The sequence below is a fragment of the Actinia tenebrosa genome, unplaced genomic scaffold (genome assembly GCF_029948245.1).
Source record: "Actinia tenebrosa isolate PJP-AT-01 unplaced genomic scaffold, QUT_ActTen_1.0 PGA_scaffold2__45_contigs__length_23673736, whole genome shotgun sequence".
NCBI classification, from domain to species: Eukaryota; Metazoa; Cnidaria; class Anthozoa; order Actiniaria; family Actiniidae; genus Actinia; species Actinia tenebrosa.
The window spans coordinates 5,302,869-5,324,435 of NW_028292579.1; the positions used below are offsets into that span (position 1 = coordinate 5,302,869).

The 21,567-nt window shown below is 38.3% G+C and overlaps 2 protein-coding genes and 1 long non-coding RNA gene across 4 annotated transcripts; 1 reads left to right on the top strand and 2 right to left on the bottom strand.

Annotated features, from left to right (window-relative positions):
- Window positions 1-2,992: 2,992 nt before the first annotated feature.
- Window positions 2,993-21,230, top strand: LOC116292769 (uncharacterized). Of its 2 annotated transcripts, XM_031700121.1 has the most exons (8): window positions 2,993-3,127; window positions 4,494-4,617; window positions 16,324-16,531; window positions 16,930-17,239; window positions 18,243-18,360; window positions 18,618-18,824; window positions 19,403-19,512; window positions 20,179-21,228. In XM_031700121.1, exons 2-8 carry the CDS (start codon window positions 4,503-4,505, stop codon window positions 20,356-20,358), a joined length of 1,248 nt encoding a protein of 415 aa, XP_031555981.1. In that variant the 5' UTR covers window positions 2,993-3,127; window positions 4,494-4,502; the 3' UTR covers window positions 20,359-21,228. The 2 variants fall into 2 exon arrangements, with proteins under 2 accessions (XP_031555981.1, XP_088890813.1); XM_089034687.1 differs by lacking the exons at window positions 2,993-3,127; window positions 4,494-4,617 and adding an exon at window positions 15,762-15,894 and having other exon boundaries at window positions 20,179-21,230.
- Window positions 3,056-3,294, bottom strand: LOC148909059 (uncharacterized). The gene is made up of 2 exons (XR_016120593.1): window positions 3,186-3,294; window positions 3,056-3,103 (listed from the first exon to the last, which is right to left on the bottom strand). It is a non-coding gene; the product is annotated as an uncharacterized LOC148909059 (long non-coding RNA).
- Window positions 11,852-13,311, bottom strand: LOC116292771 (neuropeptide Y receptor type 6-like). Its single transcript, XM_031700122.2, has one exon. It carries the CDS (start codon window positions 13,286-13,288, stop codon window positions 12,128-12,130), a length of 1,161 nt encoding a protein of 386 aa, XP_031555982.1. The 5' UTR covers window positions 13,289-13,311; the 3' UTR covers window positions 11,852-12,127.
- Window positions 21,231-21,567: the final 337 nt, after the last annotated feature.

The window sequence follows — 21,567 nt, forward strand, 5'->3', positions numbered from 1 at the left end:
GAGAAATGTTTTCATGATTTTGTATTTGTAGATAGTTTAAAGCAAGTAACTTAACAGTTTTTGGTAAGTTGTATTGTTTAGAATAGAATACTTGAATTTGAAGCGCAAATAAAGGATGATTCATAAAATCTAATTTTCGCAATATACATACAGACAAAAACCGAGATTTGGCTGCCTGTGCATAAATCAGTGTACTGTGGTTCTTGGAACCATGGGCCTTACTCACGTGGAACAATATATTTTCCCAAACGTAGTCTCGCATTCAAGTGCTTGAGAATAAATTTCTGCGGCTTAAACAAAAGTTAAGTGGTACCCCTTTGAGTCTGTGAAAGCGATAGCAGCACTGTAAGTTAATATGAACATTGAATGCACTTCCATATGGTAATAAATGCAATCAATTTAAGAGTTTTTACTGGCTTCACAGAAGCAGTGAACTTATACCTATAAACATTGAATTGGCTTTCCCATGTGGGATTGTTTGCAGATCATTCTCTTCGTTTAACCCTATGCTAAGAAATGTGACTAAAAACAAGAACTAGTAGGAATAAGAGGTACAAGGAGCGCGAAGCATTCTGGACGTAGTAGTCAAATGACGTAATCGTAATAAAATTCCAATTCCGAAATCATACACGCAACTTCTATTCGCGCAACTTCTATTATGAATGTTGTTTGTCCTGATTTGCATGAGGCAACAGGGCCGTAACCAAAACTTTTACAGGGAGGGTGCACATCGAATAAAATCGGACCATTGATCGTTTTTTTAAGAAAGCAGAACCAAAAAAAAAAAAAAAAATGGTGACCAAAAGAAAGCAGAAACAAAAAAAAAAAAAAAAAAGGGAGATGGATGAGCGGACCTTAAGCTTTCCTTAAGCTTTTATGGGGGGTGCACGTGCACCCTGTGCTCCCCCCCCCCCTAGTTACGGCACTGGGCAATGTGCAACAGTGTAATTGCGCAAAGAAGCGTCGATTGTACATGCATTTTACACAAGTCAAGTAAACGTTTACTGCACTGGAACATTAGCTTGAAGTTAAGTTAGCCCTGCGTGGCTGAAATTTTACTTAAAAACTGTTTCCACTAGGCATATTATATTTGTATGCGTAGTGCTGTGGTTCAAAAATTCGTCTTGTGATTCGTCCAAATGAAACATGGCGCAGAATGCCTATTGTTTTACGGACATATTCAAATTAGGCGCGCTGAAACAAAAGTATCCCAATAGCGCATTGTTATTGGTTATTGCCGTCACGTGAACTGCATATGACTCAAACAGAATATTTAGTATCTTGTCAATCATCTCATGATTGACAAGATTCTTGTACTTTTACGGCATAGGGTATCTTAATACGAATACGTATCGAATACGGCATCTTATAGTTTACTCGTTGCCAAGAAACTATAAACAATCCAAACAACACGAGTCATGATTCTAGTGATTCATGCTATCTAGTAATCTATAAGATTAGACTCATACTCCAATACGGCATCTTATAGTTTATTCGTTGCCAAGAAACTATAAACAATCCAAACAGCACTCATGATTCTAGTGATTCATAGATCTACTAAGATTAGACTCATACTCCAATACGGCATCTTATAGTTTATTCGTTGCCAAGAAACTATAAACAAATGAATCCAAACAGCGCTCATGATCCTAGTGATTTATAGATCTACTAAGAGTAGACTCATACTGGAATACGGCATCTTATAGTTTATTCGTTGCCAAGAAACTATATACAATCCCAATAACACTCATGATTCTAGTGATTCGTACTATCTAGTAACACACCCTTTTCTGGAGTCTGCTCCGAAAGGATTACCACCTTATCGTGGTGGGGCAGTTCGTGCGTCTCTATAACCCCTAGAGCTATGTCGGTTTGAGCCATGTATTCCTGACAGGGCCACCCATGCCTAACAGGTCGAAGGATAGAGACCAGACGAAGAGTGATTCAGCTGGCCCTCCAGGTTGGGGTTGGGCTTTGGGTTAATCCCTTGCACCCGGAAAACACCACTGATTATGGAAAACCAAATCATCATTGTCGCTTCACCTGCAGGTGTGGAGACGGGAATAAATTCTCAGGGGTGGGCTGTACTGGTGAAGACACGATAGACCTCAAGAATACGCCTCTTTACCTTGGGCGTAAAGTTTGCTATATTTCAAACCACGCGGTGTCATTCTCGTAAGAATAAGATTCTTTGATTTGAGTTGTATCCATATTCATTTGATTCTCTTGAGAATGACACGGAGTGATCTAAAATGAATTATAAAATAACTTTTATGAATGTCGCGTTCTGATTGGTTTGGAGCGCGTGCTTTATGAGAGCTCATTCCGTTGCGTCATTCCTATCTATTATTGTAATTTGTATTTTATAAAAGAAATAAAAAACTCGCTTGCTGTGCTGTGTGCAGTTATAAAGCACTTGGGGATTAGCAGAATACTAGAGAAGTGTCCAGAAGCACTCCGCTACGCGTCGTGCTTCTCCTAACACTTCTCTCGTGTTCTGCCAACCCCCGCGTGCTTTATGACAGCACACAGCACGCGCGCGCGTTTTCTATTTCTTCAGGAAAAAACAAACATTGCGCTCAAGATAAATTAAATTTAAATGCCATTTGTATGATGGCGTCGTACCACTACCAAAATGATTCGCAGATTAACTTTCTTATTTAAATTTGAATTTCTTTATAAGAAAAATGGAATTATCAGTGATTGGAAGTAGAAGTAAACAAAATGAAATAAAGTTGGCAAGGGATTCTGGTAATTGTAATAAGTGACGCAATCATGGAAATGACCTAAGTATTTAAAATGACGTCATTCTACGCCCTCGGATTATTCTATTCATAAAGTGAAATTATTGCTCAATTCAAGCCTCAGTTTTCTCATATTTGACCTCAAGGTCGTCGTGTTTAAATCTTTTAATATTTGCTTGGATGTTTGTCTGATGGATTGTGAAACAGCTGTCTAAACCTGTTTTTACAGGTTCTCTAGGAATCGTGGTCGACTGTTTCCTAAGAGTAATTTTGATTACCAGTTAATTTTCTTCTTGATGCTTTTGAAAATAGGAAAAGGAATGATGTATTCTCCATCGTCTTCGCAATGGCTTGAATCGCTGTCTTTTTGTTAAGTGCTAGACGTGAGTATACTAGATAAGAATTTACATAGCATTTCATCATATTCAGGTGGAAGGATACACTCGAGATCAAAGGATAGAATCCAGAATTATGAACGTACCGATGAAGCGTTGCGTGATGGACGTCTACTCAAACCGGCCTTCATTAGTACCCTTCTAACTAGCGGTGGCCTTTTTCTGCCCTCCGTTTTGGTTGTAGGTCTATGGATAGGAAGCGCGTACCTTTATCACGCAATTGTCACGATCTCTTGTAACGCATTTTTCACGATCCGTCTTGTGACATCTTTTAAAGGTCTTGTCACACGTTTTAAAGTGTATATCAAGGAAAAACTTTTTTTTTCAATATCACTTAATATATGGGAATAATGTAGTAGTATGGTTGCAGTATTTTTCCTATATAGCGTGGGTTACCTTTGTTTATTAAGAGGAACGCCTGGGATCTTTGAATCTGAGTTTGACTTGTTTTGCTGTTTTGCTTTTGGTCGTTTGACAAATCGCCTGAAAACAAAATGTCGGAGGCCAAACGGAGAAATGTCAAAAGCGAAAGTCTTTCATGACAAAATGCTGGACAACAAAGTCGCTTGAGACGAAATGTCAAAATGTATTGTGACAAAATAACAAGAGGAAATTGATTAAAAAGACAAACGCACTTTGTAACATGGTCCTAAATCACTTTGACTTTTGAACTTTTATCATTTTTGATTTTGACTTTTTTATGTCCGCTCTCGGCCACCGTAGAAACACTGCCCCTATATGAACACTCCTATATGGAACACTATCCCTATGAACACTCCTATGTGAAACACTGCCCCTATATGAACACCCCTATATGAACACTGCCCCTATATGAACACCCCTATATGCAACACTGCCCCTATATGAACACCCCTGTATGCAACACTGCCCCTATATGAACACCCCTATATGCAACACTGCCCCTATATGAACACCCCTATATGCAACACTGTCCCTATATGAACACCCCTATATGCAACACTGCCCCTATATGAACACCCCTGTATGCAACACTGCCCCTATATGAACACCCCTATATGCAACACTGCCCCTATATGAACACCCCTATATGCAACACTGTCCCTATATGAACACCCCTATATGCAACACTGCCCCTATATGAACACCCCTATATGCAACACTGCCCCTATATGAACACCCCTATATGCAACACTGCCCCTATATGAACACCCCTATATGCAACATTGCCCCTATATGAACACCCCTATATGCAACACTGCCCCTATATGAACACACCTATATGGAACACTGCCCCTATATGAACACCCCTATATGCAACACTGCCCCTATATAAACACCCCTACTTACTGATGGTTTATATTAATCGTTATAGTATTTAAACATGGGCACTTCTATTGCAAAGCCATCAAAACATCAAGAGAACACGAATAAGCGTGTTCCTGCCGTCCTAAAGCAGACATGTGAACGGGAAGAAGCCCAAGTATCGTCATCAGATTGTAAGTGTTTGCACGATTTTCTTATATATGTCGGGGGGGTTGGGGGAGGGGGGGGGGTAATTCTTGGGGAACGGGTCAAACGTGTGCCATTTATCACGCGTCTCTCATCTCTGTGTTCTTGGGTTTGATTTCTTGTTTTTCTATCACACGTAAGTAGAGTTTAAGAAGAGATAACTAGCTAAAAACTAGTGTGAGCTGCGTCGGTGCGGTTTCTAATGAAACAGTAATGATAAAAGGGTAAATTATACACCGTGAAAAGATGAAAAAAACTTACGTTTCGGACGCTCATCCTTCGTCGGAGTAAAAGAGAAAGAGGTGGTAGAAAGGAGTGTTTATATAATGAGAATAAGACAAAAGAAACCAATGAGAACTGTTATGAGAGAGAAAATTAATGTTTTTACAGACTAAGCTAGACATCAGTTTTTCTAATTACTATTTCTTATCATATGAAAACAAGATAAAGAACGATCAATTAGTTATTGAAAATATCGATATAAGATTTCAGTAAGGCTACCATCACGTACAAGTTTAGATGATGGTATGCTTTGAATTTACAAGTAAACTACCTAGCTCCTCCCATTAGCATGTACACCTATGGTTACACCCTAAACACTCTTTACCCCTTTGCCTAGTTATTTTAGCACTATTCTTTTAAATCTTATGATATAATTATTCCTCGTAGACCTTTCTATACATTTACCATATATTCACATATTATCTTTGGTTTAAGTTATATTTAGTTCTATGATTTTCACTCGTATTATTCTTAATAAGATATCACACTCAGGAATTTACTATTTCCATTAGCCAATCAAGGCACAGCGATAATATCATATTGATTGTAGGATGACACCTGTCATGAAGTTATTATAAATAGAGCTCATGTAATTAGTTTAAGTCAGAAGAGTAGAGATAGAGTATAGAATGAAGAGATAATAGAATAAAGATCCCGAGTAGCTCTACCGAGAGCGGACCATCCCATAACAGAACACCTCTTTCTCTTTTACTCCGACGAAGGACTAGCGTCTGAAACGTCAGTAAGTTTTTTCAACTTTTCACGGTGTGTAATTTACCCTTTTATCAATTTGTTAAGACTATCCCTTCATTCGAAGGTTTTTTTCTCTCTGGGTTCTCCAGTTTTTCTCCCTCTGATAAACCTAACGCGCTAAATTCTAATTCGATCTGTGAGTAAACCGTGCCTGGACATGTACATGTAGATCAGTGCTAGATCAGTCAAGAGGTTGTTTCAGGGTTCGAACGAAATGCCAGAAATAACCGCCCTTTCTCAAACTGCTTTATAAATCATGAGGACAAAATAAAGAAAATCACTAGCGTGAAGGAGTTTTGAAAATGTGTTCTTAATTAGCATAAATTTGAGCAGCTTTTGCTTTAAATTTCTCCAATAATTATTAAGAGTTTGAGAAGCCATATCAAGCACTTGAAAGAGTTTACGCATCTTCTGTTCAAACACCTCGAAGTTGGATAAAAAAAACTCGCCTCCACCTCGTTTTTTCAACTCACTTCTCGAGTTGTTTGGAAATCGGCTGAAACACTCTTTCATATGCATTTTTGGTATATAGAGATTATCACATGTTTAGAGCTTGATATCGTTTTTATTCACAGTTTTTCATATCATATCGCGAACGAGCGTTATTACACATTTAGGGTCGATAAAATGACAAAGTTTCCAGTTTCCAGTTTACCGTGAAGTGACATCGTATCACTTCACTGATATGTTTTTATTCACGGCTTTATCACACGGATATCGACCCTAAAAGTATAATAAACAGCTATTTCAGAACAGATTGGTGAAACTTTTGTTGAAACTTGAATGTTGCATCCATTCACTTGCTTAAAGAGATGGAAGATTAGATGAAATAGCATAAAACTACCATATTATCCCTGGACTTATAAATGCCCGATGTACTTTTTTGGTTGGGGTTATTTTCGAGGGCGTTTCTCTTTGGATGGAAAATTGTGTTAAAAATACACTGTTGCGATTTTTGGATGAAACATTGTGTCTCAAAGTAACGCAAATATACTGTGGTAATCTGCAGTCAAGAACTCCTCTATTTGAACCATCAAAAGTGAAAAAGCAACCACTAAATGGCTACGCCTTGAAACGCTCGCTTCACTGAAGCAAAAGAGCGTCACGACCTCACCATTAATTACCAGAACGTTATGTCCTTTTTCTTTTGTTTCTTTGTTTTTATTGTTATCAGGAGGTCAACTGTTTTATTGTTTTCTTAAGATTAAATAAAATAGCTTTTAGTGGTAAATATTTCGAGAATGTTCGTGGCTCTAGTAGTTTTGTGGATCAGTAATGATGAAAAGGTAAATTATACACCGTGAAAAGATGAAAAAACTTACTGACGTTTCGGACGCTAGTCCTTCGTCGGAGTAAAAGAGGAACAACAGCGCAGCTCACACTAGTTTTTAGCTAGTTATATAGTTTTGTGGATCACAAGTTGAGTAATTACAAACAACAATAGAAGATATAGAACAATAGAATCCAGGGTCATTAAGTGCATATGATTTGCGGGGTATTCTATAATTATAACAATATGAAATGGTTTAAATCCAAGTGTTGAAGTTTGTTGTGAAGTGTGATCGTCCGGGTGAGTGTAGTCTTGAGAAAGGTGGAAAACTAGTGAAAACTAGTGTAAACTGCGTCGGTGTTTTCAGTAAAACAGTTGATAGATAGATAATTTGTAAAAAAAACAAATTATCTATCTATCAACTGTTAGTCTTGAGAAAGACTGTTGTTGGTGGTGACTGACGTTTCGACAACCTGAGCGAAAGTTATCTTCAGAGTCCAGTGAGAAAACGAGAAGCAGTTGATGGTAATTATACCTCTGTTTCGGTCGGTAATTAGTCGGTATTGTTATGTAAAGATGCGTGAGTGTTATTACAAGTCGCAGTCTTTCGTTTGAGGTCGTGAATAAGTCTATTGTAAGGCGCCGGTGATTGTCGACTTTTGCGGTTTTTGTTCTAAGTTTTTATACCAGCTTTCAAGCCTAAGGCGTTGACGGTAGTTGGTGCTATATGTAATACATGTGGCAGAGTCCCAGTCAATGTCGTGTCCAGTATTCTTGTGATGTTGTAATAGATATACTATAACCAATTAGGCCGATGTATCCCAAGAGATTCACGCAATCATTGCCGATTTCAGAAAAGTTTTGTTTAATTTGTTGATAATCATAAATAACCTTTTTGTTTATATGTATTTTGGAATGAATTGTATATAGAATTACGCATAGACAATGCTTCATGCCTTGCAATCTCAATAGACTTCTTTCCACCTAGTATGAGTACGTTAGTAGGTTTTCAAGGGTCTTTAAAAAACTGTTTAGAGGATAAAACTTGACAGTAATTCAACTGATAAACTCGTGGTCCTAGTTGTTTAGGGACGTGACCGCCCATACATGGTCATCCGAGTTACCCACGGTGGGACTAACCATTCGGAATGAATTTACAATGGCGCGGGCACCTCCTCCTCGGTTAGCACAATGAAAACAAAAGGGAAAAACAACAACAAGAAAACCTCAAAAACAAACAAAACAGAACATACTCAAGAAAAGAAAAATAATTTATGGACCAGGGGAGCGAAATATACTGAAGACATTTCAAAAATGCTTGAAAAAAAATTGACAGGAATTACGAAGAATGTATGTACTTAGTGACCATTCGGTTTCCCTTATCCATACCCGTATTGTAATCATTGTCATTACTTAGTGATTTGTCAATCTTTGGCAGGTTTAGGGTTTTCGAGTTCATGTTAGCATATTTGAGTCCAATTCTGGTCTTCTTTCTGTAAGCTGCGTACTCTTTCATGACTATGCGGAACATTTCTTTAAACCCGAAATCCGAATCCGGTTTAAATTCGCCAATGTTACTCTGGCTATCCAAGTAATCAAAATACGGCCAATGCGTGTTATCCTTCTCACCGTATGCGTAGCATTGAATAGTCGTGCAGAAGTCTTTAGTGTTATTGTGCAAACTGTGCGTCTGGTACCATCTTGGGGACATCCACGTCACATCTCTTTTCTTCACGTATTGTTTTCCAAGTTCCTTGACATCGTTACTTGGGTTCTCATTCAGTTGCTTATCCTCATCGCCACCTTCCGTCATCTTGTTGTAATAGTAGATGGTCAGTCCACCATGCAGTACGCGGATAACTGCGTAAGAGTTACCATGGTTGTGTACAGGACTGCCGTGAGATTTAGGCCAAAGTTCTATTACGTATGGCACCCCAGGACAAGTACTGTATTCTTTTCCCAGTGTGATGCGAAGATATGTAAGATTAGAGCCGCCGAACCCGCCCTGTTTCTCCTTCAGTTTGTTGTTCAAAGCACATCCTTCTGTTTCTATACTGTAGCGGATTGCATCTGTGAGCGGGAAATGATACTTCTTGGCATTCGAAGGCACGTAGTCAAGATCAATGTCTGCAGCAGTAACGTTAGCATAAAGGACTTGACACTCTGGTGGAAGACAGCTAGAATACATATATCTGCCGTCATCCAAGTAAAAAAAATTAGCTTTAGTACTATCCTTCACTAAGGGCTGCATATCGTACACCAGGGGCACCGGATCAAATTCTACCTCAGGTTCTACGCTGCCTATAGCGTTCATGTTGACGTCGCGGACTTTCTTGGTGTAAAATTCAACCTTCCGGTTAACCGATGGATCGAAGAATGCCAGTTGATTTTCTTTAGTTTGCTTGAAACTGTATTCAAGGATCGTCGTCGTTTCCATGCAGTATCCTTTGCCGTACTTGACCACCATTCGGTCTCTGTCATAGCTCAACCAATACGTGCAAAGCCTGTCGTGCTCAATGCCTACACTTTCGCCAAAATACTCGTGCGAAGTTTCATCGCGTAATTTTTGAACGTTAGGTTGGTGGTTTCTCTTCGCAAGAAAAGAAACCCTGTTTTTGCCAACACTGAGACCAATCCATGATTCTCCCTGCGTCAAATCCACTGTTCCTGGACGCACAATCAGCTGGAATGACGAGGTTTGATGAATATTGAAGAACAGGGTACCTTTGCCAGTGACCGGGAAAGTCTTGGTCCACTTGGGGTTTCTCTTCTTGAATTTAAATTGGTGTATGACATTCTGGTCCTCGTCATGCTTGTGATCCATTGGGGCTCATCAAGATCGATGGACACGCTACTTCAGTTCTTACAATGTTCATTGTAATTTATGTGTGCTTGTGGTCAGTTCATGCATGAGTGTTTCAACCTCACAGAATAATCAGAAAGAACGATCCAGAGGTAATCTCTAGTAACCATAATAACTGTTGTCGGAACATGGTATCAGAAGTTATTGTTATTAGTATATTGTTCTATTGTTATGCTGTAGATTTAACGCCAAAACACAGAAACGCTACGCCCACAACATTCGCAGCTTCGTGCCTTGCCGCGCATTGTCACTGGGCTCTTCTATTGCAATGAATTTGTGATTTTTTCCAGATATCAAGCTGATGGAGGAGTAGAGTACGATTTGCGAACCGAAACATCGATAATGATGGCCTTTAAGATCCTTTACAAAAAAATATCTAAAACAAAATTCAAAAAATCCGTTGTTATAGAATTAGAAAATACTTCTGTATCCGGGGCAACTACATCTGAAGGCTCTACATCGACATCTAGTACAGAAGCAAGTAGTTTTTAGGCCACAGCTACCTCACTAGATAATCTTATTGTCTTGACACCCTTAGAGGTATCCACACAACTAAACTAGAAGGGCCTCAAAATGCATTAAAAGGTTGAAAGTAAAAACCAATGTGGTCAGCCATTGATCCAATGGAAGAACTTAAACCTCCTTCCGAATAAACGATTTTATGCATTTAGGAATTGCTCCTTAGAAATTATTACCAAATAATTATAAAAATCATCATGTAAGTGCTATCCTTGCAGCTTGCAATTGACTAGTCCTTGGAAACACGTTTTGTTTAGTTTCTAACCTTTGTCACATACCACAGCTAGCCCAATCAAGACTACTAAATTTCACGATCTTTTTTTTCGTATCAGTTATTTTACTTGTTTAAAAGTTTGACAATAGCCTTCTTAACCGCCTATACAAAACGAGGAGAGAAATTTGAAACAGTTATTAACACGAAAAATGTACATTTAGGTGTAACACATTGTTCAGTATCCTCCAGAAAAATACAAAATGAAGACAATTTGTCTGCTTTTTATTATTGAATTATTATTTATTTAATGTTAGTCCAATGATCTAACTGTTGGTAATTAGTCTTTATCAATTGGTCAAGTATTAGTCAAGACATATTACTATCAAAGTGATTAACAATTAGTCACAGGAAACTGAAGTTGAAAGGGTTTTTCTTATCGTTGTTCACGGCTTTCGTAGCCATCATTGGTTTATTAAACAGTACAAAAAACATGGCATGGCTTTTATTATTTCTTTCTGGCTAGCCAGTCATTAGCGTTACTACTATACCGTGTAAGCAAACTGCATACTCTATTTTCATTCCCCTCTCCCCGTACAGCTGAGCGGTGGGCAGACAAAATGAGTTCAATTTTCAGTTCGATCTGACAGTAGATTCAGTATTAAACAGCGTTAGCAGCATTCTACTTGATTAGACGAACGAAGTCCCTTTTAATTATCTTTAGAAATTGTCTACAATAAGAGATATAATATCCGAGCAGATGCATGATCAAAATAAGACATAAGATATGAGATTAGAACCTCATCGTAAAAATAATAATCAGAGGAAAAAGAAAATTTAACTTCAAAAGGAGTGACTGATTTTTACAAATACTATACAGAATCAATTAAGATAACAACTTCCTCGTTTAACATATTTAGACATTTAGACATTTACACATTTAGACTAAAAGAAATATCATGTGTTTCCTCGAAGGTTCTGTCAAAACAAATGCTGAAATACCATTCTCCATCTTAAATCCTCACTAAATGGTCAGGGCATTCTGGATTTTCGATTCACGAGTTGAATTTTACATTTAAAGTTCAGGCTGACGCACACAAGGCAAAGAATGCATAATGAAACACGTGATATATCTTTTAGTCTTAATGAGTAAATGTGTAAATGTCTTTTTTCGGTAGACAACGTTAATGACATTGACTGTATGTACTTATATGTATACGCTGTGTTTTTTCCCCCTCTTTTTCAATGTTTTGAGTTATCACCCTTGTTCTTCGTCTGACGATGATTTTTGCACTTTTAAGCATTTAAACCTTTTAACCTTCATTGAATTTTGTTCAATATGTATAGTAGGGTACACGGAATATCATAAGTGTATTACTTCATGGTAGAGGAAGCGTCTTAAATTTTGTAAATGATTCCAACCTACGAAAACACGTTAGACTTAACAATGCAAGTTAATTGTTTTTACACATAGGCCTATTAAAAACTTTTTTCTACGCAGACGTGTCTTCTTCAGCTCGTTAACTTACTGAGCAGAGTTTATCCTCATAGCTAAAATATCGAATATGTTAAATTTGATTTTTTGCAATTCCTCTTGGTTTATGTTCTGGTGTATATAGTGTTGATGTTCATCCTAGACTGAAGCGGTATTGATGTGAGGTGGTTACATGTTGGGTCCTGGTTACTATCTCCACCTGATGTTCTGGTGCATCTAGTGCATGTTGGGTCCTGGTTACTATCTCCACCTGGTGTTCTGGGTCGTCTTGGTATCAGTTCATTTTCTGCTGTAGTTTTCCTGCAGCATAGACTCTTTAGTCCTTGTCTAAAGTCCCTCAGAAACACAAAATAGATGCTGGGATTGATAGCCGCTAGAAGGAGCCACATATATAGAAACGAATTGTACATTTTACCAAAAGTGTCATGGTCCATTGACAATAGTGAATGGTGATTGCTATAGTACAGCATTTCACACACCTTTAAAGGACACCAACAGATGGTAAACATTACGACTATAGTTATTAACATGCTGAATATTCGTCGGTTTCTCCTCTGTCGAGAACGTATAGTTTCTTTTTGCATCAAGTTCATGACATTGTACAAGCTTTTATGTAGTTCATAAACTATTATAGTATACAAGATTATGATTATGATGAATGGTATAACAAAGCCCACCGCAGTTTGTATGCAAATCAATATCATTTCAGCTCTCCAATTGTCAAATGCTGGTGACCATGAATAGTCGCACTTCGTGTAGCCCCATACATTTATCAGACGATAGGCGCAAAAGAATGGAGAGAAGATAGCCATGGCTACGATCCAAGGGAAAGCGATTGCAATCCATCTTGTTTTACGACTTAAATTCTGTCGTCGATTTCGATAAACAACAGCGATAAATCTTTGAAAGGCGATGATAACCAGGCTGATAGATGATACAAGTGGTGATATATGAAAGAGGAAGGGAAACAGTTTACACAGTGCCTCACCAAGGGGACCGTCCACTAACCATTCAGACTTTGTCGCAAAATTCCAAATAGACCATGGCATTGCTACTAACGGAACTAGTAAGTCTGATACAGCCATATTGACAATCAAGTAGTTTATATTTGTCCTTAAGTTTTGATTGCAATACACGACAGCGATAACGAGTACGTTACCAAGAAGAGACCAGGCAAGTAGAATAGAATACAAGGTTATTAGAATATGAATAGGATTTGGATGTGTCGAATGGGAGGTTATATTTCCTTGTGTTGAATTGTTCATGTTCGTTGTAAAAACTTATTATCTCGATGATGTCTGTTAAAATACAATGAAATATTTGAAGAAGATTAGAAGACTTACAACCAGTTGTCATTTTGAGGAAATACAGCTTACCTTGTTTGTTAGAAGGAGAAACGCTAGTACGCTTTAGTAGGTTTGTGCTGGAGCACAACTTGTACAATCATTAACGTTAAGGTTTCAGAAGGTAATATCCAGCTGCTCTCCCACACCTGATGATCTTGATGACCAATAGTACTATGATATTATTATTGCAGTAGGTTTTTGCTCGTACGCAACTTGTACAATCATCAACGTTAAGGTTTCAGAAGGTAATTTATAGCTGCTCTACAACACCTGTTGATAATAATAACCAATTAATATTCATAGATAATCTTTGGACTTCCTGATTAAATTATCGAATTCTTATTATTCATTTTACAGAAGATTTTATTTAATGTTCAGTCATGTTTATTACTAGTTTTAAATGACTTTGAGATCATGCACATTTAACATGACAAAGTTTTTAAGAAACTTCATACTGTCAGCAATGGGGGTCGGGGGGGGGGGGGGGGGGGGGGGGGGGGTCGGGGGGGGGATTCCGGGAAAAAAGTTCCGGGGATGCGCGTCATATCTCTTAGGGGTAAAAATTCGCGATTTGGTATATTTTAGGGTGTTAAATGCGAATTTTTGAAAATCAGCATTTTCTGGTATCTCTTAGGGGTCGGTAAAGAAGAGAAGCGCGCATCGATATGGCTTATCCTAGGCGCTTTTTATATAAAATTTAATATTATTTGTTGTGGTATCTCTTAGGGGTTAAAAATCACTCAGGCACGCCCTTTTTTAAAGACCTCCGGTATCTTTTAGGGGCCTTTTTGAAAATTTCCGACATGCATACCCGGTACTTTTTTCCCGAAGTCCCCACTGGGCAGCGCAGATCGCTAACTTTTAAGGCCACAGCTACCTCACTCGATAACTTATTGTCTTGACACCCTTAATAAGGCCGGTTTAGACTGCACGATTTTCGCCTACAATTATCGTACACAACACGCTCGCGCCATCCTACAACTCGAGTCGTAGCGTGTCAATCAAGCCTACATCTCGCCTACGACAGATGCGAGCGTGTTGTATACAATAGTTGTAGGCTAGAAAATCGTACCGTCTAAACCGGCCTTTAGAGGTATCCACACAACTAAACTAGAAGGGCCTCAAAATGCATTAAAAGGTTGAAAGTAAAAACCAATGTGGTCAGCCATTGAAACAATAGAAGATCTCAAACCTCCTTCAGAATAAACGATTTTATGCATTTAGGAATTGCTTTTTCATGTCTCCTTAGAAATTATAAAAATCATCATAAATCATCATAAAAATCATCGTATAAGTGCTATCCTTGCAGCTCGCAATTGACTAGTCCTTGGAAACACTTTTTGTTTAGGTTTTTTCTAACCTTTGTCACATACCACAGCTAGCCCAATCTGACAGCAGATTCAGTATCAAACAGCGTTAGCAGCATTCTACTTGATTAGACGTACGAATTTCCTTTTAATTATCTGTAGAAATTGTCTACAATAAGAGATTTAATATCCGAGCAGATGCAGGATCAAAAAAAGACATAACATATGACATGAGAACCTTATTATAAGAATAATAACCAGAGAAAATTTAAAAAGAAGCATTAGCTTCAGAAGGAGTGACACAATGCTTAATGTCATAAAACTAAAGAAAATAGGCGGGAGATTCTCACATCATTCTAGTACCCAGACCCTACTCACCCAAAAACTCGAAGTCTCTGGTAACACACAAACCGGAAAACCCAGATTCTTAGGCCCCGTCAACACGTATCCGGAAATTTTTGTATCCGCAATTTTTTTTTTTTTTTTTTTTTTTTGCGGATACGGGTTGCGTCCACACGTGTCCGCAAATCTTACGAAAACGGATACGTGTGGACGGTGAAAACGATAAGTTTTTTTTAGTAGTTAGGTGCATTTATTCTAAGACAGACATTTACAATTTTCAACAATCAGTATCTGTTCCATGCTGTATGTCAAAAACACATTTTAGAGTTGTCCGTTGAAGAACGGACAGTGCGTATGGTCATTGGTGCCATTAGAGAGTTTTAGATTGACTTTTTCCCCTCCCCGCAAACGGCAAACGTGACCACGTGACCACGTTTTCATCGTTTTCCTGTATTTTACTTTACCTTTTACAAACCTTCTCACCAAGCGCAAATATTCTTTTGTTTTTCTACTACTTGGACTTTTTTGCGATTCTTTTTCACTAATTTAAAAGATTTTTTTACTGGTCAACTGACGTTTCACGTTCCACCAGAGTTTCAAGTCCTTTATGCTAACGTAACTGCCGCAAACAATGATCTTGACTACGTGCCTTTGAATGCCAAGAAGCATCATTTCCCGCTCATAGATACAATCCGCTACAGTATCGAAACAGAAGGATGCGCTTTGAACAACAAACTGAAGGAGAAACAGGGCGGGTTCGGCGGCTCCAATCTTGGGGTGCCATACGTAATAGAACTTTGGCCTAAATCCCATGGCAGTCCCGTCCATAACCATGGTAACTCTTACGCAGTTATCCGATGGTGCACGCTGACATCAGTTGAGTAGCGCGCGCTATGTAATTCAGATTTTGTCATAAAAAATATTTGAATTTTTCTCGATTAACGAATATTTTTTACGCTTTTGCTATGCTATAAGAAGGATTGGTCATCGATTAGCGTGCATCCATCGAATTTTGGGTACACTTGATCGGTTGCTTAAGCACTCACTTACGCTTCCTTCGTGTTCAGCAGCCTCCCGCATGCATCCAAAACTCGATGGATGCCCAGTCGATGACCAATCCTTTAGTGGGAGTCAAGTGACGCCATCATACAAAAACCCTGTTGGTGGTTTTCACCACCGCCATGTTGGATGAATTTCACAAAAGATTCTTCATAATGGTTTCCTTATGGTTTCACATAGCTCTTCCTACCCATAGATTATAAATGCATGGTCCTGTAGCAACTTTTTCTGTCTGATTGTTTTCAGCATTCCGTTTTGAACCTCTTGGTGATATATATACTGAGATCCTGACGGCAGATATCCGCTCCGACTTTCTTTACACGGGGTTAAATCAACATTATGGGGTAGGGAATGCGATAACCGCTTCGTTCAACCTCGTACCAACAGCCACAAATGATCCAGCTTTTCTTTTCAAACATCGAGCTGTTATAAGACTTGCACCAATACTAAACAAGTAAGTAAGTATAAAATATCGGAGATATAACGCTCGCGCTGATTGGCTGGCTACCGTGTTTATAACGGAGGACAGAGACACGCTCGAGCAAAATCGTTCAAAAATTTTTATGAGAGCAATACAAAACGCCTGCTTAAGTCTCTGTATGAGTCTTATTCGTTCAAAGTTTCAAAAAGTGACACTAAATCTATCTTATAATTGGTGTTTGTTAGCGAGGCAATTATTGAAGGAGTTTTATGAACGCTAGTCTCCTTCTCAGCCATCATTAGTGGAGAGGGCCCTTGAGGATCTGGGACCGAAACTAAATTCTCCTCGATGTTGCGTGTCTTCTGTAGCTTCGTGCCTTGCCACATTGTCACTGGGCTCTCCTATTGCAAAGAATTTGTGATTTTTTCCAGATATCAAGCTGATGGAGGAGTAGAGTACGATTTGCGAATCGAAACATCGATGATGATGGCCTTTAAGATCCTCATCAAACAAATATCGAGAACAAAATTTAAAAAATCCGTTGTTATAGAATTAGAAAATACTTCTGTAACCGGGGCAACTACATCTGAAGGCTCTACATCGACATCCAGTACAGAAGCAAGCTGCACATCGAGAAGAGCAGAATGTGTATTTGTTGTGAAAAACATTACATCTGGTGCTGAAGGCACTCAATCTGGTATGAAAGGCACAGTTACTCAAAATATTGATATTTTGGAAAAAGTAAGTGCAATTAATGCTAATGTTTTCGTGGGAAATATACTTTTCCCCCAAAAAACTCTTTCGAGTTCCTACAGGCACGGACGCACGGTGCAACATTGCGGGCAATGTTGCAGGCAATGTTGCTGAAGTAAGTTAGTTTTCTACTTCAGCAACGCTGCGTGCAACAAATTGCGTCGTGTGACATGCCTCGCAGCATCAATTGCATGCAACATTGCGTGCAATGTTGCACAGTGTGTCAGCACCTTAAGTCCTCCTCGAAGAATTCTAAAGCCTGGTAAAAGCGTTTTGACTATAAATGAAGAAATGCTACCTATTTCTTGCTAGCATTACTACTCACAACAGTCGCAACTTTGTTAACTATATTACAGTCGTGAATTTTTTTGTGCGCAGTATTTCTGGATTAGACCTGCTGCAATTGTGTTGCTTGCAAACGACACTGGGTCCCTTTCGAGACACATTGGTCCGAGCCACGTAAAGGTCTAACCATTTGTAGTTGTTATTACCAAGACAGCACCTTCTCAGTTATTTTAAGACCCTGAGTGTTGGTCCGGCCGGAACTCGATCCACGATCTCCCGCACGAAAGTCTGATGCTCCACCAACTGAAGGTGGCAACAATATGACACCAACATTTATACAAATGTGTGCAGGTGCCCCGCGGTTTACCGCTTATTTGTCATTTAACGATCACGTCTGATAAAGAAGCTACGCTCCGAAAACGTTAACGTTTTGCAAACGTTTTACCTTGAACATTTCTTCACCGGATTTACTTGCTTACGAAGAGAAATATAGAATAAAAAAATTATACAACATGGACCACCAACTGAGCCAACCGGTTGGCGGCAAATGTTCTATGAATCACTGGATGCTAATGTGCATCGTCAAACAGTTATTTCAGTGTAGGCAAACATTGCGCATCATGGTTTAAACGTTATTTCACGTTTGAGGTAGTATATTCCTAACTGTTCGATCGTTTACTTATTGCCACCGTCATTGTTTTTGCAGATAGCTCAGTATTCATCACAGGGCGGTAGAATCATGTGCATAACAGTGGTGGGAAGTCTAGACCAAACCTTAGCTTCGGACACCGACCTTTTTGATCCAAAGTTGAGATTCAACACAGGTTGGTCAGTTGTATATTTTTTGGGCTTCACCTTTGCAATGTATGGTGAATTTAATGTCTTCTAAATGAAAGGCAGACAGATAGACAGATGGGCTGACATGACATGACATGCCGACAGACAGACAGACAGACAGACAGACACAGTTAGACAGACAGACAGACAGGCAGGCAAGGAAACATGCAAATATTTAAAATCATCTAGTTTTTCAAATTGATAAAATCTTTTCAAGGTTTGTATAATCATTTCATGATTCCAGTTTCAGTTGCTGATGTATTCATGGAGGTCCCTCGCATGCCTCTTCCAGCGATGTTTATTTATCAAATAGTCACCACCCTCATTCCATACCGGGTTAAAGGGTTTCGGAACAACCAGGAGGTTTCTGTCTTGTTCGACTACGCGGAGTTCTTTTTAACACACTTAAATCAGGGCTGGAAGTTAGTCGGAATCATACAGTACGATACAGGTAAGTAAAAGTATTGAACATCTCAAAATTAATATCGTATGATTGAGAAAAACACTCGGTACAAGTGCCGTACCGTGGCTGTGACGATAATATTTCAGCCTAGCGTTTTCATGGGATAAGCAATGATCTTGCGCGCTGTAATTGGATCAAAGGTATTATCGATTCCACTTTTTACTTGGAAATTTCTCGCGCGCTGATTGGCTTAGAACCATTGTCGCTGCGCTCGTGGTTCCACTTGAGTTTGGATCATTTTTGACGTCATTTCATGTTCGATTACAGTACAGACCCATAGAAAACTGACTTCGATTTGTTAAGAAGAAAGTAATACGTATTGAAATGTAAACAATTTCGTCCTTCAATTGAAGTCCACAAGTGCATTGTCGCAATTGCCCTTGTACAGCCGCTTCCCACCCCTCCCCCCTACGAGGAAAACGGTGTAGGGGTGGGAAGCGGCTGTACACTGGCTATGCCGCAAGGTTCTGTAGACTTTTCATGTTAAATATTTATTGGGAGTCTCACTTTGTCTATGGTCTGTTATTTATCTGTAACAGTGTTAACTCGGTTTTATTTGTTAACAGGAAAAAACAGACTGAATTCATTTTGGTTTTTTGAGAAAGAAAAGACGAGAATCGACGATTCATCACCAGTGTACGAAGGAACAATTGTTGCGCATAAACATATCTATGAGGTGACCAATAATGTCAGATAAAAAGAGCACTCCAAAAATAAATTTGTTGAATGGTCTTCCTGTGGTACATAATTTAATTGATTGGTCTTCCTGTTGTATGGACGCGCGCGGGCTCTTAAATAAAGAAACGCCATCTTTGATATTTACTTGAGCCCACGTTATTTTTCACGGAAAACCGTATTCGTCAGCAAGTGTCAATACCACAGGAAGACCAATCAACAAATTTATGTCTACCCTTGTCAGATAAGTCACAAGATTCTAGGATCCCCATTTAAAATTTTGACACCACAAATACCAGAATCCAAATATTAATTGTTAGTCTATTTAACACCATAATCTTGTGACCTTCAAAAAAAAAAAATTCTTATCAAAGTCAGGGCAAGAGTGACTCTAGAAATAAATGATGAGTGGGAAATGACGGAGCTTGCATTTACAAATTTTGTTAGTATTATGGAAGAAACCCCTGCCTCTGTCCTTACTCGTTAGATCAGTCTTGCCGGTAAGCACCATGAATATATCAAGTGTCGGTATATTTTCCTGTCTACTAGGTACCTAAGTAATAGTCGACACCCCTGTCTCTCCTTACCCATTAGACCTTTCTTTCAGGAATTAAATACACGATGAATATATCAGGTGTCGGCATATTCATTTGGGTTTCTTTCACAGGGTGCGACAAAAAGAGTAGAAATGATCAAGAGTGACGTCAAACCTGTCTTGCAGGAGATGGGAGCGAAAGGCTGGGAAATAGCTTGTTCATTGGATACACCAGAAGCTACAAGAATTAACGAGATAACTACACAGATAATCATACTACTCTTCTTTCAAAGACGAATAATTTATCCATAATGACGCGCACGATAAATATTCCTGGGGTGAACGTGACGTCACAGCCTGCAGATTGGTTGCAATGCATAACCTGCTGCAGATTAGTTGCAATGAATGACCGAATGCAATATTATCATATTTTTTAAATTTCTTAATTTAATTTAGAACTGAATTAAAATCATAGTTTAAAAAAGCTAGAAAGTTTGAAGTAAAAATATTAAATTTTCAAGGAAAATTTCAAAATGTGAAAAACACCAGAACGAGGCTAGACAGTAACTTTGATTCCTAAGAAATTCTTTTTAATTTACAGCAATAAGATTTTCTAAAATAAATATTTCTGCTTGCTCTTTCTGATAGTAGTGTGTATTATACGTTTAAAGATTCGTTTTCTTTTCCTGAAAGTTATTGGGGCCATTTAATACTTGAGCTTTGTATATATTATAGCCACGCCTTTTGTCCTTTTGTTCTCCTTGGAAAGAAAATACCTCTTACAGAAAAATCATTCACTATCCGGAGAGTTAAATGTTCTTTGTATTTAGTAAAAACTCATATTATAATCTTGGGGGACGTTTATTGGGGTCAATGAGATTGGGAATGAAAAAAAAAAAAGAAAGTAAAATGAACTTTCAACACTTTAGTGGCTTCAGCGTCACTTACAGCGATAATTTATTGAACCCACTTGAGTTTTAAACCAACTTTGAGCTGGAAACGAAAAAGAACGAAAACAGGTTCATATATGACCAAAACATTTGCAAAATACCTTAGAAAATTAGTTTAATGTGTTAGGAAGTTGTTGCTTAACGAATTTTGATACAAAACACCGAATAACAGTAGTAAAAAAATGTAATTACTTGAACTGAGGTGTCAACATTTTAAGGGCTTCAACGTCACTCACAGAGATAATTTATTCATCCTACTTGAATTTTTGTACTAATTGTTTATATCTTTTATGAAATAATGATTCACTGTTAATCTTTTTTGGGTAAAAAAACATTTACTGTAATAACAAAGTTTACGACAATTAGATTTCTCGACTCGGAAATTATTTATTCGACCAAGTTGCCAAACGAATTTAAAGAGGGTATTAATCTAAATATTTTCGAAGTAATAATCTTTTTGTACGTTGTAAACTAGGAACATGTCATTTCTTTTTTCTTTTTTGTTTTGTTTGGAATTTGTCTTTACTTCCGCGCGCTTTCCACTTATATATTAGGTAAACAATCAATTTAC

What these genes read in the sequence shown, in the direction of transcription:
- LOC116292771 (XM_031700122.2), bottom strand. Translation starts at nt 13,288, where the DNA reads ATGAACAATTCAACACAAGGAAATATAACCTCCCATTCGACACATCCA.
- LOC116292769 (XM_031700121.1), top strand. Translation starts at nt 4,503, where the DNA reads ATGGGCACTTCTATTGCAAAGCCATCAAAACATCAAGAGAACACGAAT. An exon ending in CCAAGTATCGTCATCAGATT is followed by an intron (nt 4,618 to 16,323) that starts GTAAGTGTTTGC and finishes GATTGTTTTCAG; the next exon opens with CATTCCGTTTTGAACCTCTT. An exon ending in AATCATACAGTACGATACAG is followed by an intron (nt 18,825 to 19,402) that starts GTAAGTAAAAGT and finishes ATTTGTTAACAG; the next exon opens with GAAAAAACAGACTGAATTCA.